The sequence below is a fragment of the Dermacentor albipictus genome, chromosome 8, assembly GCF_038994185.2.
Source record: "Dermacentor albipictus isolate Rhodes 1998 colony chromosome 8, USDA_Dalb.pri_finalv2, whole genome shotgun sequence".
Taxonomy (NCBI): Eukaryota; Metazoa; Arthropoda; class Arachnida; order Ixodida; family Ixodidae; genus Dermacentor; species Dermacentor albipictus.
In genome coordinates this window covers 128,227,360-128,242,772 of record NC_091828.1, presented here as the reverse complement: position 1 = coordinate 128,242,772, position 15,413 = coordinate 128,227,360, and the positions used below count along the sequence as shown (strand labels likewise).

The window sequence follows — 15,413 nt, the reverse complement described above, 5'->3', positions numbered from 1 at the left end:
CAAGGACTAAGGTTTTTGTGAGGGCTGCACGCACAGAAAGATGAAAATAGAACTGCCACTGCTGTTTCAATAACACCACAGTTGGAAGTTTCACATCACCTAATGTGTTCGAGTTATGTATTTTATGTGCCTCCGTTTTTCATTGTTTAGATGTAATTTATAAGTAGTGGTACACATGTAGTATAACATTGGGTTCTGCAATTGTTAAAAGCTTGTATTTCTGTTGTTGCTTTACAAGCACAGTGAACCCATGGCCTAGTATAAGAAACAGTCACAAGCTTCAAGATAAACCGTGTATCAGCACAAGGTGTGTTCTGTCACCATTCCTCTTGTCTTTGTCAGTAATGTGCTATGTATACTGCTCATACTAAAAAGCCCAAACTGCCACCTCAGCATTGGCAAGTGTTCAGTAGCACCTGTTCAACATTTGCTCTACTGCAGCTGAATCTATGGCTATACGTTGAACTTATGGCTGCATTTCAACAACAGATAGAGGTGGTTACGGTAGCCAAATGTCAGAATGCTTATTAGCTATCAACAAATAATTATGCTCCACTCACTTCAGGTTCAACAAGATCCATGGCTTTGTTTCAAAGTGGCTTGGACGACAGTCCATGGCAACCTGAGAAATACAAGAAAAGCTATCATGTTCCAGCAGGCTAAGCAAAAGCAGGCGTGCAGATGTAGTGAAAGGTTTAACTAAATTCCTCCTGGTAACAGTACTAAAAAGATGATTTGCAATCTCACTTTTGACTGCACTGTGTCCAAAACTACTTCCATCATTACAGTGGCAAGCATTAAAAAATAATTCCGTGGGGTCAGGATAGACGAAAAAAGAACTCTTAAGGGGTTTGTACTGACCAACCTTTCCCATTTTCAGTGTGAATATCTTTTTACATGACACAAGTTGCTTCCAGAAAGCTGTTGAAAGCTAATCGGTACAACATGAGAAGTACAGCACCGCATCAATACCACGACAAAGAATATGGAAGGTATGGTAAACAATGCTTACTATGAATTAAGGCACCTCTCCTATTTCTCAAACCACACAATGTCAAGCATGCACGTTTATGACTTTTCTTTCTTTTTTTTTTCTGTCACCAAGAGGAGCTGCCAAGCTGGCTTCCTCTTCTTGTTCGACAACTTTTAGTCGGCAGTTTAGTGTCCTACTGGTGCGGCCTTTACAGGTCCAGCCACAAAAGTGAACCTTCAAACTGCTTCCTCATAGACCCTTTTCGCAATTATAAAGCTAAATTTCCGACGAGGAAGTTGGTCAAGCTAAGAGTGGTGTAATTTTTGCAATAAGTGCCTATGAGAAAAGTTTGTTTGTCTTGTCAGGTTGCACATACTGTTGACTTGTTGCGACATGGAAAACGTAGCCATGGCTCTCTTGATGAAACCATGTACAAGAGACAAGAGCCAGCATGCACAGCTAGAACTTCATCTTCGTTTGAACAACAACAAAAAAAAAAACAGTGGTGCCATTAATTGGGCAAATGTGCAATGCAGAGAACCATACTTGCAATTTAGGAAAAGAGTCTTGTATATTGAAAGTTGGAAGGCATGTTTAGAGAAGTAATCTCGGGCTCAGTGCCAAATTTTGTTATCATAGAATGATTAACCAGAGTTATGGCATTTGAAATGGTCAAAAGGCTATGTTAATTCAGAGGGACTACTGTTACAAATTAATAATTCAGCATTTCTATGAATTGCATAATAGTACCAGTAAGCCTTAGCAATCTAAAGTAAGGTGGAGCCACTTTTACTGAGACAGGAGTGAAGAGCTCTAAACCATGTTTTCTTTGTTTGCCCATTTGTTACTCTTTGCTATTCTTCTGACAACAGTGATGGTCATCGTTGAGTTGTTGTCATTATAATGTTAATATCAGGGTACATTCTCATCCTGAGCTTCACCATCACCATAAACTAAAGAGAAAAAGAAAATCACATCCGCATTAAGTTTATTGTGGACAAAAGCAATGCCAGCAAACATGGTATTAAAACAAACTTAATGCAAAATTGTACCTTTATCTGCAGTTAGAGTGGCAATCTGCTAACAATTTAGCAGGAAGAGTTAGGCAAACCTGGCACTCCTATCTATAAACTACCAGCTACCTCATAAGTATCTCTAAAGCACATAGAGCTAGTAATAGGAGAGTGCATGATATTCAAGTTTGATATAGAGGTGTAACAGCTCAGTAGTAACATGTGGATTTCATGTTACATACTCCCCACGAGTGACTAGAGAATTTCGCACTTGCGTGTGGTGCCTGTACAGCATACCTTGTCACGTGCCTGGCTGCAAACTACTCAAGCTTTTTCTATTTCTGCATACCGAAACTTTTCCAGGCAAGTGTAGTTGACATTATGCAGCTAAATATTACTTGCTAGGCAGTATGAATGAGCAGATATCATCTAAAACGTTAAGTAAAAGCTTGCATGGTGTCCGAAATTCCCAGCACTCTGGCTTTATGGGGCATGGAACTCAGCTGCGATAAGAGAGGCTGCGGTGGCATAGCGGTGCACCATGTTAGTGCCACGAATGACTAGGCCGGTGTTGTTTTGCATGCCAACATGCTGTTAATTGCCTTCATCAGTCGTGCATTTTACTGTACCACTTGTGACTTTTGCATTCACAAACAATAGGTCACACCATGGTCATGGCACAGGCCCTAAGCTTCGAAAATGGTTATAATGAATAAAACTGGGCAAAAGAAACTGTGTCACATGCTTCTCAAAAGAGAATAATCTCTGTGCATATAGGGTTTTATGAGTTTCATGTCCACAAGTAGGGCTGCTATAAAATAGCCTTATAAAGCAGGCAGCTAATGCTTGGACCAGGTTAATACTTGTCAGTTTTAGGCATTTAAATGCTGACATATCTTTTAATGTGAAGGCTAAGTACGATGGGTATGGAGCAGTGTTGGTGGAAATTGGCATAACATTAAAACGGACTAGCCAAGCTAGTATGTAACACAACGCTTATGGCAGGCACAGAACACAGGACTGATGTCAGGGTGGGCATAGCTCTCAGGTGCACATGCACTTGCGTTGATGCTGCCAGAGCCAATTTGTCTCATGGTCCTCAATTATTGTGCACGAACTACGAGCTGCAGGGAGTGCTTCATGTATAACACATTCGTTTGTATACATCAAGCGAATGAGTATGCCTCTGATGAGCAGATTTCTGTGGCTGCATCGTTTCGCTCTGTATGCAAACCAGTTGCTAATTTCTCTGCATGCAGACCATATGTATGATGACGACAGCCATATGATGGTACTCTATACATGATAGCTGTAGCAGACGACAAAAAGCAAGTACAAAACTAATTTGCCGAAGCCTTATAATAATGAGCTTTTGCAGATAGTACATACGAATTGGTCATAACTGTGCTGTGATAATCTTTAGACAAACTAGACTCTGTAACAGGTGTATCAGATGATGTAAAGTTAGAGGAGGCAATAAAATCCAAGCTTATTTTTTTGCCAACTTCTGCTTTCTGTCATTCTTTTAAGAGCTTCACGGCACTTCTTCAAGCAATCAACTGATTTTTTTCCATTCACTTTCTCATTTAGGTGCCAAGCAGCATCACACATTTAACAGCCAAAAGCATGCACACAAGGAAGCAATGCACAACTTGAGTGCAGCTTTGCCCCAGAGAAAGCAGGCAAACACAGTGTTTAGCGACGGTGTTTATGACAGCAGTGCTGCTACAGCAGGAATCCACCTCTGGGCAAGCTCGAAGAAGCCGGTTTACACAACTCAATCTTGTAGCCACTTTTACCTGTTTTACACTGATAAAGAACATAATCAATCTACCAATCTAACTAGGAATTGGAGGTTGCATGAAGAACAGTCAATCTCTTACGCAGCTAATCTACAAAATGCTACAAAATGTAGCGCGGTGATGTGACAAAAGATGGCCGTCAAAGAAAAACACTAGAGAAGTACGCAGAATTTTTTGAAAAACAGAAGGCTATAATGTAGAACACTATATATAGGCTGCTTTGAGAGAAAGTACACTTACATACAACAAGGTTGCCAACACAAATTCAGTCTGTACCACAATAGCGTTCACAAACAAGCTCAACTACATTTTTTATTGGTACTACTGCCATGATTTTCTTGTTTCTAGTCTATTAAAATTGAGCAGCAGTGTGCTGTCGCCCATTGCTGAAGAAGAGCCTTGAGGCGACACAGCCAATTTCTCGTTCCTATGGAATGTTCCCCATGGCGCCTGCCGTTTATAGATGTCCCACATCAAGCCACATGACCCTTATGGTGATGCTGGCTAAAGCTCTAATGCTACATTATATACAAGTGGCAGATAAATAATGGGCAAAACAGGAGCCAGAGTGCTGCCACATGATGGCAGCTTGTTTTATTCCTCCCCTTAATCACAAATATGAGGATTACAGCAAATATTGCTCTACTTTGTAATTTTACAACTTGAAGTTTTCTTCCCTGTGCTTCATGTGGATTTACATAACCGTTACATATGGCTATGATCAAGTGCCTAACTCTCCCCGATAAACTGCTGTAAGAAAGCATTTCCTTTTTTTTTTAAGTGGCAATGCGATGCTACAAGGCAGCAGTATACAAATAAGGTCACAACGCATACATATTTCTGTGGACTATCATGAACCTCTAATTATTGCAGAAAAAGTCAACGAACTACGACATACTAACAGTTGTGGAAAATATCATCAAATTTATCTATTTCTCGTCACTCACAGTCCACTTTCGCATGGTACATTCTTGCACCCAAAGCACTCATCTTCAACAACAATTTGCAAATGTAGAAATGTAGAAATCCATTAAAATTTGCAAGGCTATGTAGTACCTAAGTATAGACACAAAGTAAACAGTTCATTTTAGCACCGAAATATCAGTTTTCCCGTGCACTGAAAATGACATCAAGTAATGACAATGTAAATTACATTATTAATGACTCCCTTCAATTAAGCTCGGGTAATATACGCTATTACCACGGAATATGGTTATGGGCGCTCAACAGACAAATATGGGACCACATGAACGATCTTTCCCTTCAAAATTAGAACACTCTAAAGCAGAGGTCTGCAGGTTCAAGTGAAATATACACATAGCATAAACACGCTAATTACACGCGCAATTTCATGCACCGCTAGGACATCAGACGGCTGATGAATGGGCACTACCTGGCCGTCAGCTTGTATTGAAACGGCGTACGGGAGGTGGCACGGGAAAGAGGTTCAGCACAACAAATGATCAACTTCTGACTGCAAGGTCCTATGGAGCTCAAACGCTTCTCCACATAAGCAAACGTTCGCTGTCTAGAAGCATTCTTGTTTATCATACTTGAGTTCTTAATTTGCCTTTCGACGCTTGTTTACGCGTTGAGCGGAATGTTTGGCCGTGGGCCCAGGAAAGCACGGCTAGGAATATTTGCGGTTTTGAAGGACTCCCCAGGACAGCAGGATTTTGTGAGCGCTCAGCAACAGCGCATCCCATGAAAATTCCGATTTCAACGCCGCTTCTACATGTAGCAGGGTTTGAGTAGAGGGGAACTAAACTACAGCGACGTTCTAGAGAATTTTATGGCCAGATCGGAGGGTGCTCTTGTTACATCCATAGCGATGGCATCCGAATCTACGAAGGAATACGGCGACCGGCCCAACCCACGCGGAACACGTTTCTCATTTTGCGATTTTTTGCTTGGATCGCTTCTAGCGATGAGCGGACGACGAACGAAGCTCGTCCGCGTTCCGCTCGCAAGCGAGAACCGGAACTCACCGCTGTTTCTGTCAGGAAGCGTTGCGAACATAACTGTCGCGGGATGTCACTACGCCGCGGCGACAAACTGTGCACCATTCAAGAGCGAACTTGGCATTACGCCACGATGGAAGTTTTCAGTCAGCACTTGTCCGTGGTGAAGCAAAGCGCGAAAATGCAAACGCAAAGTGGGCTCGAGCTCACTCGCAAGGTTCGCGACAACCGACATAACACCAATAACACTTGGTTGCTGGACAGCCGCGCGCGAGTTCCGTCAACTACAAACCAATACGTATTCGCGCGCATGCGCGGCATGGCGCGGCCGCGCGCGAGGCGCGCGAGCACTCTTGTGTGCGGAAGAACTCTATGATAAGAGGATAATTAATTTGAACTTCCAGGCTTTAGTACACCATCTATTGATTTCCAATAACAGCGTTCACATTGGTTCATATCAAGCACGACCACCGCGCCAGCTCGGCCAAAGTGTTCAGAAGACGCACGTTTTTTACAGGAACGTGCGTTTCCTCATTACATCGAAAGAAAAAAAAAACAATTTTGCGCTTACCGCTGCTCTGTTTCTTTTCTTAAATTTTGCAGCAAGCTCAAATGTTATGGTATGGATTCTCTGATACAGCTATTGCAGCAGTTACTTGCTTTCAGCCATAGAGTTTCTTTTTATTATAGGAAACTCTATGCTTTATTGAAGGAAAAACAAAAACCAGTCACAAATGACACAGGACAAGAGATATTCACATCACAACGACTAAACTACAGCGACGTTTTGGGTAATTTTATGGCCAGATCGGAGGGTGCTCTTGTTACATGGATAACGATGTAACAGTTTCGCTTCTTGTCCTGTGTCTTTTGTGACGGGGGTTTTCTTTTTCTTCAACTATGTACCAACTGGCCTGGTCGTCAACCCTTCTATGCTTTCTGCAAGGCTGTGGCAAGGCTGCAAGCGCGAATTTTTGTAGGAAACTCTATGGATGTGAAGGGGACATGACGATGCATGACGATGGGCGCAGACGAAGGCAAACTTGCATTTTGCCCATTTTTGGGATTGTTTTATTTATAATTATATTGTGTTAGTTTTTTTTCTCAGACCACTCAGACTCAGCGTCGTTTTGGTGTCCCGATCTAAATGGAATAGTCACAGAACACCTATACAAACTGAATAGTTTGATCAACATCGACATCACAAAACCTCGCGGTTTCACGCGTGAACGAGAGCATAGGCTCTTTCTACAGAATAAACGTAAGTGTGTGGATGGAATATTTTTCGCTCTGTAATAATCCTTCGTAATCGCGCCTGTCGTTCATTAATTTGTTCTTGGTATATTTAGGTGAGGTTGCTGACATACATTTTGTGCGCTTGGAATCTGTAGTTACTGGTTAGAGTCGGTGAATTAATAGGTATTCAGTTTTAAAACTCGTGCCTTGTGTATGCCGGCCGCTTGGAACAGGCCAAGGCCCGTCTGTGTTAATTACTTGCGTTACGGGTCTTTTGCATGAGCTAGCCACGGAAGTGCAGTACATCTTGTTGCCAATTGATGCCGACTGCTTATGCTGCGAGGAATTCCTCGAAGTGTCTTGACAGGTATCATCTTGAATGCGCAGCATGGCGGACGCAGCTCCAGCCGGAGGACGAGGTGGTTTCCGTGGCGGCTTTGGCCGAGGCGGCCGTGGTGGTCGGGGCCGCGGGCGCGGTCGTGGTCGCGGCCGGGGCCGCGGCAAGGAAGGCGAGAAGGAGTGGGTGCCTGTCACGAAACTTGGGCGCCTGGTCAAGGATGGGAAGATCAAGTCCCTCGAGGACATCTATCCCTTCTCGTACCCCATCAAAGAGTACGAGATCATCGACCATTTCCTGGGCAGCTCCCTTAAGGACGAAGTGCTCAAGATCATGCCGGTGCAGAAGCAGACGCGTGCCGGGCAGCGCACGCGCTTCAAGGCGTTCGTGGCCATTGGCGACTTCAACGGCCATGTGGGCCTGGGCGTCAAGTGCTCGAAAGAAGTGGCCACCGCTATCCGCGGCGCCATTATCCTTGCCAAGCTGTCTGTCATCCCAGTGCGCCGGGGATACTGGGGAAACAAGATCGGCAAGCCACACACCGTGCCTTGCAAGGTGGGACAGCGTTTAGACACTTGTCTCGTACACATTGCAGAAAGAAATGTTGCTGATAGCAATCAGTTATCGCTTTTGAATGTTACTTGGAAACACCTGCAGCGTCTTGCATAAAAATAAACTACGTGTAGACAGTAATTTAGCGATTGCTAAAAGAAATGAATTGTGTAGCATGTCGGAATTTCACAAACGCTTGTGCAAAAGAAGCTGTTCTGGTGTTTTTCGATACGTTGATTGCTTTTCAAAAGCAACATTCTGGAGAGGTAGAGAAGCCGCATCATTGACGTCACCTGCAAATTATAATCATTTGAGAGATTATGTAGTTTTGTGAGAATGTATTACTTGCTAGCTTGCTCTGCAGTAGAAACAGCATGGCCATAGTTGTAAAATTTGTACTTTATTTGCCAACCAATTGTTTTACTGGCCTAATTGATTATTACCAGTGTACATGCAAATCAGTGCAACACTTTGCATTGTTTTTACACATTTATTTTTGTGAAGGGGAACATGCAAGTGCAAGGCCTGCTTTCTGAATTGGCTACTTATGGTGCTGCTATAAAGCGGCTAGGAAATCTTTGGGCGCTACTAGAGGGGGCTATCGGCTTGCAAAAAAAGCCACGAACACCAAACTATGCCCATGGTATGGCAACACCTTAAAGGCCAACTGCAACAAAATTTTGGTACCGCTTAAAAGCTTAGTTCAAGGTGTAGATATAGAGGAGCCTCTGTGTGAAATTTGGCTTTTGTAAAGAATAAACATGCTACCATTACCTGTTGCCGGAAGCGACGCATTACCTAGGACACAGCTCCTTGGAAAGACCTTCAAGACGAGGTGGCACTTGCGGTGTGCTGGTAACACTTGGAAGTCGTTTGCCAAGACTTGCCATAGCAACAACCACCAGGTGCATGTGTTATCTGCTTTTGTGCTGTCTGAAGGCTGCTGTAAAAAAAAAATACAATTACCAACCCTGTGTTTTTGCCAAGATTGCCTTCATATACTAGTTTATAACAAATTTCACGGTCAAGTTTTGTTGCAGCTGGCCTTGAATATGTTTGTCTTGGTCTGTGTGCACAATACTGGCAACGTTTTTCTTGGGTGCAGACTCCACTGATATTCCTCTGTGGTATTACGATCGGCTGGTTTTGCTAGATAGGTTCCGACCTGAGTTATGCGATTAGCTTCTTGTAACACATTTAGTGCTGTCCTTAGTAACGCTGGCATGAAATGTGCAGGTGACTGGCAAGTGCGGCAGTGTTCTGGTGCGCCTCATCCCGGCCCCCCGTGGAACAGGCATTGTGTCTGCGCCTGTGCCCAAAAAGCTGCTGCACATGGCTGGCATTGAGGACTGCTACACCTCTGCGCGGGGCTCCACCGCCACATTGGGCAACTTTGGTTTGTACTTTCCTGATAGGGTTACGACTTATTGTGGGAAGTCTGGAAATCTGAGATGTCGGGCGGGCAGGCTAAGCGTTTGCAGGGCTGGCTATCAATTTATGCATGTGAAGCACACTTGGAAGCCATATGGTGACGAAACGGTAATAAATAGTTTGCATTAACGTCATTGTGGTTGCCATCTTGGGGTACTAGCACATCGGGAAGCAGCGTAAACAAGAAATGTGATGGCATGACATGCGTTTTGCACCGAGCAGCTGATAAGTGATAATTCGGTGAAAAATAATAAAAAACGACAACGTACCTATGGCATGTTGCAATGAGGTTGGCATGGTCGCCCTAGTCATATACTAGCATGGCGAGAACTCTGAGGCTGTGTCCAGTGAGGTGTGTGCAGTTTGCTTTGCACGTAGTCGCAGCACTATGTATCATGTGAAAATTGGTTTGAAATCTTATCCATTACATCTGAAAAGTAGGCAGTGCTAACATCTTTTGCTAAATTTTGCATGACTATATTATATCATTGGCCATGCAGTGAAAAAGCCTGCAAACGTCTTGATTCATAGCGCCTTTATGATAGCACATGCTCGCGTAGGAAGTTGGCCACAGTTCGGTTATGTTGGTTTGTGTGTGCTTTTCTTGGCATTGCCAAATTCTGACGTATGGTCAGATTTGCCACCTTGTCTTTTTATTGGCATGCAGGACTGCTTCAGCCTTCGATTGGCTAAAAATGCCGACATGGTCGAGTTTGATAGCACCGCAGGTTTAGCCACCGTAGCTGTAATAATTGGTTTGAAGTGGGTTTCACTTGACTTCACACAGTAGTAATGGGAGAGCGAAATGAGGGAGTTTGTCAAGTGTGACTTGGCAGTGATCTCTGTTTTGTTTGTTTTACCTTTTCAACCCCTGTGTGACAATTCATTTGAAGAATTGCTTGGTGGGTGAGCTGCTGCAGCCAGTGAAGAGCGATGTAACACAGAGTAACTCCTTGCTGGTTTTACCTGTCATGGTTGCTTGGTGGCTTCGGTCTTGCGCTGCTAAGCACAAGGTCTGGGATCAAATCCTAGCCCCTGCAGCTGCATTTTGGTGGGGTAAAACGCAAAAATAAGGAACACGTGCATTCTTAGATTTAGGTGCACATTAAAGAACTTCAGGTGGTCAAAATTAATCCGAAGTTCCCTGCTATGGCGGGCCTCATAATCAGATTGTTGCTTTGGCATCTAAAACCCCATGATTTTTTTTCTTTGCTGGTTTCAAATGTCCTCACGAGTTTTCTTGCTCTTGTGCCATGCAGCCAAGGCAACATACCTGGCTATACAGCAGACCTACAGCTACCTGACCCCTGACCTTTGGAAGGAGCGCGAGCTGCAGAAATCGCCCTACCAGGAGTTCACAGACTACCTGATGCATGCTCACCGACCTGTGGGTACCGCCCGCACCGTCGAGCCGCCCCACTGAAGCGGCCAGTGGACACTGCCCACGTCCTCTTTAGAATAAAATAAAAAGCTTTTGACAAGCAACAAGTGTGTGCCTATCTTTCATATGTGTGGATGAATGCTTTGCTCAGTTTGCAAAGCTTGCATCAATTAAAGTGCTGTGTGGAGAGTCATTCCCCCATGCTGTACTGGGTGTTTCAGCAAACGCTTTAAAACATTCTTAAAAATAGTATCTTAAGATGAAGAGAAAATGCCTTCATAATGAAACTCTTAGCTGGTTAATGACGTTTACTGATTCACTTTTTAATTAGTGAAGTTTGGAGATTACTGTATACGGCGAGTATGTAGTCGCGGAGTAGGCGGTGTCATATCAGTTTTTCCAACAGCTTTCAAAAAGCCTTTTTCCGCACCAGAAAGGAACGGCGCATGAGTAGCGCCGGAAGGTTCTCCGTTCCGCTATGCAACACACCATTCCCGCTGGGAAATGGATGGATGGATGGAAGGTAGGAGCGTCCCCTTTGAAACGGGGCGATGACAGTTGCCACCATGCTCAGATTTTTATTTTGCCTTTTATTTTTATCTGTGTTGTGTGTTATTGAATTTCTCGATTTTCTTTAAATACGTCTTCCTACCCTTTTAACCTTATGTCACCTCTCTGCTTTTGAGCCACCAATCCTCCAATCGCCTTTTGCTAATTTCCACCGCACATTTATTTACATGACTGTCATTATCTCTGAACCCTAGGGCCTCAGGAAGGGTGACTGGCCGCATCGACATCGGGATTGATACTATCACATTTTAGTATGAGGTGTTCCATTGTTTCTACATATTTACCACACACAGTACATGTGTCTTCTTCTTCGTTAAATTTCTTTTTATAGCTCCGTGTTCTAAGACATCCTGATCTAGCTTCAAAGAGTAGGGCACTGCCTCTTGAGTTATCATGAAACGCTTCCTTCCTGATCTGCTGTTTCCAGTATCGATATAGTTCTACGCTATGCTTCTTTTCCATTGAATTTATCCAATTTTTACCTTCCGCATTTTTAACCTGTCGTTTAATGCTCTGTCCTTTTTTGTCCTCGTGTCTGGCATACTTACTGGTTAGCTTCCTAGTTCTTTTCCGCCATTGTGAGTCAACGCTCTTTCTGTATAGGTATTTAAACACCTTAGCTGCCCACCTGTTATCATCCAATTTCCTCAGACGTTTTTCGTACAGAATTTTACTCTGAGCTTCCCTTGCTTCGAATGATGCCCAGCCCATATCTCCCTGTACTGCTTCGTTTGTGGTTTTCCCGTGGGCACCTAGTGCTAACCTTCCCACAGCTCTCTGATTTACTTCTAGTCTCGACTGAACCTCTGCCCTTAAACACAGGACCGCATTCCCGAAAGTAAGCCCCGGCACCATTACTCCCTTCCAAATGCCTCTCAGTACCTCATACCTGTTGTAACCCCACAATGCCTTATGTTTCATTATCCCGGCATCTCTTCGCCCTTTTGCTATTAGAGACTGTTCGTGCTTTTCCGTGTACATCTGCCCTTTGTTTATCCATACCCCGAGATACTTGTATTCGGCCACTCGGGATATTTCGTGGCCTTGTATTGTAAGCTCCTGATCAGTTGTATCGTTGAAAAACATCCCACCGGACTTAGCTGCACTAAAACTTAAACCTAAACTGTCTCCTTCGTCCCCACAGTAATTAACCAGAGTTTGCAAATCTTCCTGGCTATCTGCTAACAGTACAATATCGTCCGCATACATTAAACCCGGTAGTCGTTGCTCAACAACCTTTTCGCCTAATCTGTACGACAGATTATACCCTAGATTGCTTCGTTGTAACCTTCTTTCCATGCTTATCATATAAAGCATGAACAGCAGCGGTGATAGAGGACAACCTTGCCTTAATCCTTTGTGAACCTCGACAGTTGTCGTACCCTTGATTCCTTCCCATGTTATTTCAACATTATTTTCTCGATATAGTTCCTGTAGAAAATCAATTACCTCATTACCGATACCTTCAGCTTTTAATATGTTCCATAGGAGTTCCCTGTTCACATTGCCGTACGCACCACTTATGTCCAGGAAGGCTAAATACAGAGGTCTATTTTCTGCCTTAGCTATTTCTATGCACTGGGTAAGCACGAACAGGCTATCATCTAAGCGCCTACCACTTCTGAACCCGTTCTGAAGTTCTCCAAGTATTCCATTACTTTCTACCCATGACTGCATTTTTAATTTCACCGCCTGCATCGCCAGCCTATATATAACTGATGTTATCGTAATTGGTCGGAAAGATTTTATGTTGTTCTTATCACCTCTCCCTTTATAAATCAAATTCATTTTACTCTGTTTCCAGCTGTGCGGAATTCGCTTATTTGTTATGACTGCCTTCAATGCTTTTATCAGCGTTTCCTTGCTTCTTGGGCCAAGTTCATTAATTAACTTGATTGGAATTTCGTCTGTCCCCGCGGACGTGCATTTTGGAACATTTGCTTCCGCCTTTTTCCAGTTAAGATTGGTCAATTCTAAGCTGTTTTCTATTATGCTATTCTGTGTTGCTCCCTCACTTGGGGCGATTACCCTATCGTCTTTCCTAAATGACTCTGCTATAACTGAACCAATGTAGTTCACAGCGTCATCTCCCTCTAAACAATTTCCTTCGGTATCGTGAATCTGTTCCTCTTTTCTGTGATTAGCTTTACCCAGCCAGCTTATATGGTTCCAGAATTTTCTTGACCCCCCTTTAGTTGCATCGCAAACTTCAGCCAGCCAGCAATCAGAGGAGTGCTTTATTTTTGCCTGGACGAGGACCTGCACTTGTTGTTTCTTTTGTCGATAATATTCCCATTTTTGGCCTATTTCCTCTTCAGATAACTGCGCCCTCTTTGCTTCTCTGTGTTCCCGAGATGCCCACCGTCGTTGTTCTTTTTCCACCAACTTCGTGGCTTCCCCTTTCCTCTCCAGCGGTTTACTCCTTTTACCTCTTTTATTTTTGTACTAATGAGTAGTTCTAACTGATTATAATCCCACCTCTCCATGGGATATTTCTTTATTGCTTTTATAATCCCACGATATTTCTTTATTGCTTCCTCTATGCCAGCCGCTATTTGCGCTATTTGCGCGTCATTTAATTTTGCGTACTCTTTTTGGCTTCCCCGTATTTCTCTTTTGAGTAGGGCTCCCAAGTGTAGACTAATACGTTTATGATCACTTCCGAGGCTGTACTTCCCCTCTTCGTCTATTTCCATTATTGCTAGCTTGCTATACAATCCCTGCGACATTATGCAGTAGTCAATGGTCGTTTGTCTGTTACGGGACTCCCACGTGATTTGTCCCTCACACTTATAGTTTCTCTATTTGCTATAACTAGGTTGTGTCGTTCACAGAAGTCTAGCATCAACTTCCCATTACAATCTGTGTATCCATCCAGATCCTCGATGTGGCCATTCATGTCACCCAGCAGACAAATATCGGCACCTTCTCCAAACTGCTTTATATCGTCATCGAGACACTTCACTAGATCTTTAATTGTTCTCTTGCCTGTATTTGTCCCCTGTCCCTAAATAAACTACTCCTAGCCATGCCTTTTTACCGGCAATTGTACCTGATACCCAGACATGTTCTTTGCAAGTTAACTTTATTCTTTGCCAATTTGTTCCTTGGTGTATGAGCATATATCTACTCCTCCTCCCTTCCTCTCCGTTGTTGTTCTATTGCTGCCTTCCCAGACGTAGCCTTCAATCTGCGGTGGGTCTTCTAGATCCCTGAGGTGTGTTTCGCATAGCGCGTATACACCTACTTCTTCGTCCTTTAACTGCTGTTCTATTTCTAACCACCTCGCTCTTTTTCTACCGCCTTCCATGTTTATGTACCTGATCCTGGTGTTAAATTTATTTGTAGTTTTCTTCCTGGACCTCCTAGTGGCCATTTTAATTATTGGCGTCAGCCTCTATTGTTGAACTTTCTACACTGTTTCTACCTACCCCTACACCCTGAGGCGCAGTGGAGCCCCTAAAAAAGCTACTGCCCGACCTGCCAGGCGCCAGCCGATCTCGGCTCCTAGCCTTCCATTAAAGTGGATGCCATCTCGTGTAAAGCCTCCGCCAAAGCCTGCTCTATGCACTTCTCTGTTTATGTCTGCCACTTCAAATCCTTTCTCCTGGCTTAGCTTTCTTATTTCACAATTTACAGTCACAACGTCCTTGGCAATTGCTCCGTTCCTTCCTTGCACCTCCGGCACTGTGCATACCACGATCTGGACTTGCTGTGCTATCGCCCTTAAATCGTCAACTCCCTCCGCTAATCTTTCCACTACTTTTGCAGCTTCACCATTCAACACATCATTTAGCCCCGCCGCTACCACTACCAAATTGCGCTCTGCAACATTCTCAGAAAGCTCGCTTTTTGTTTCTTTCAGTACTGCGTCCATTGTCCTGCCTGGGAACGTACCGACTGCTACCCGCTTATCACCCTTTGCACGCTCCATTATAGCTCTTTTGCACCTCCTCATATTTGAATCACCACCGATAAGTACTAGGGCATTCTTTCCCTCCCTCCTAACTTCCAGATTGTGCTTATCATTGGCTATGAGCTCATTTCTTGGGGTTAGCTTGTTCCCCTCCTCTCCTCGCGCTCGCACTGAAAGCGAAACCGAAACAGCGCCACCAGTGATCGTCAGCATGATTTGTTTAACAAATTTTACTTAATCA

At 43.8% G+C, this 15,413-nt stretch overlaps 2 protein-coding genes across 3 annotated transcripts in view; one reads left to right on the top strand and one right to left on the bottom strand.

The window, feature by feature from the left end:
• LOC135918979 (uncharacterized) overlaps positions 1-6,031 on the bottom strand; it is a 64,960-nt gene extending 58,929 nt beyond the window's left edge. The window contains exons 1-2 of the mRNA XM_065452705.1: positions 5,777-6,031; positions 561-622 (exon numbers count right to left, since the gene is read on the bottom strand). Of these exons, the coding sequence (XP_065308777.1) occupies positions 561-581 (21 nt within the window). The 5' untranslated portion in view covers positions 582-622; positions 5,777-6,031. The remainder of the gene's footprint in view (positions 1-560; positions 623-5,776) is intronic.
• Positions 6,032-6,992: 961 nt separating this feature from the next.
• RpS2 (ribosomal protein S2) lies at positions 6,993-10,793 on the top strand. Of its 2 annotated transcripts, none has more exons than XM_065452625.1 (4): positions 6,993-7,010; positions 7,373-7,877; positions 9,111-9,270; positions 10,565-10,793. In XM_065452625.1, the coding sequence occupies exons 2-4, from the start codon at positions 7,374-7,376 to the stop codon at positions 10,726-10,728; spliced, it is 828 nt and encodes a 275-aa protein (XP_065308697.1). In that variant the 5' UTR covers positions 6,993-7,010; position 7,373; the 3' UTR covers positions 10,729-10,793. The 2 variants fall into 2 exon arrangements, with proteins under 2 accessions (XP_065308697.1, XP_065308696.1); XM_065452624.1 differs by lacking the exon at positions 6,993-7,010 and adding an exon at positions 7,022-7,098.
• The last annotated feature ends 4,620 nt before the right edge of the window (positions 10,794-15,413 follow it).

Bases quoted from the DNA above. Each gene is read 5' to 3' on its own strand.
- RpS2 (XM_065452625.1), top strand. From the start codon at position 7,374: ATGGCGGACGCAGCTCCAGCCGGAGGACGAGGTGGTTTCCGTGGCGGC. The intron at 7,878-9,110 runs GTGGGACAGCGT...TGAAATGTGCAG, and splicing joins CACACACCGTGCCTTGCAAG to GTGACTGGCAAGTGCGGCAG. The intron at 9,271-10,564 runs GTTTGTACTTTC...TGTGCCATGCAG, and splicing joins CGCCACATTGGGCAACTTTG to CCAAGGCAACATACCTGGCT.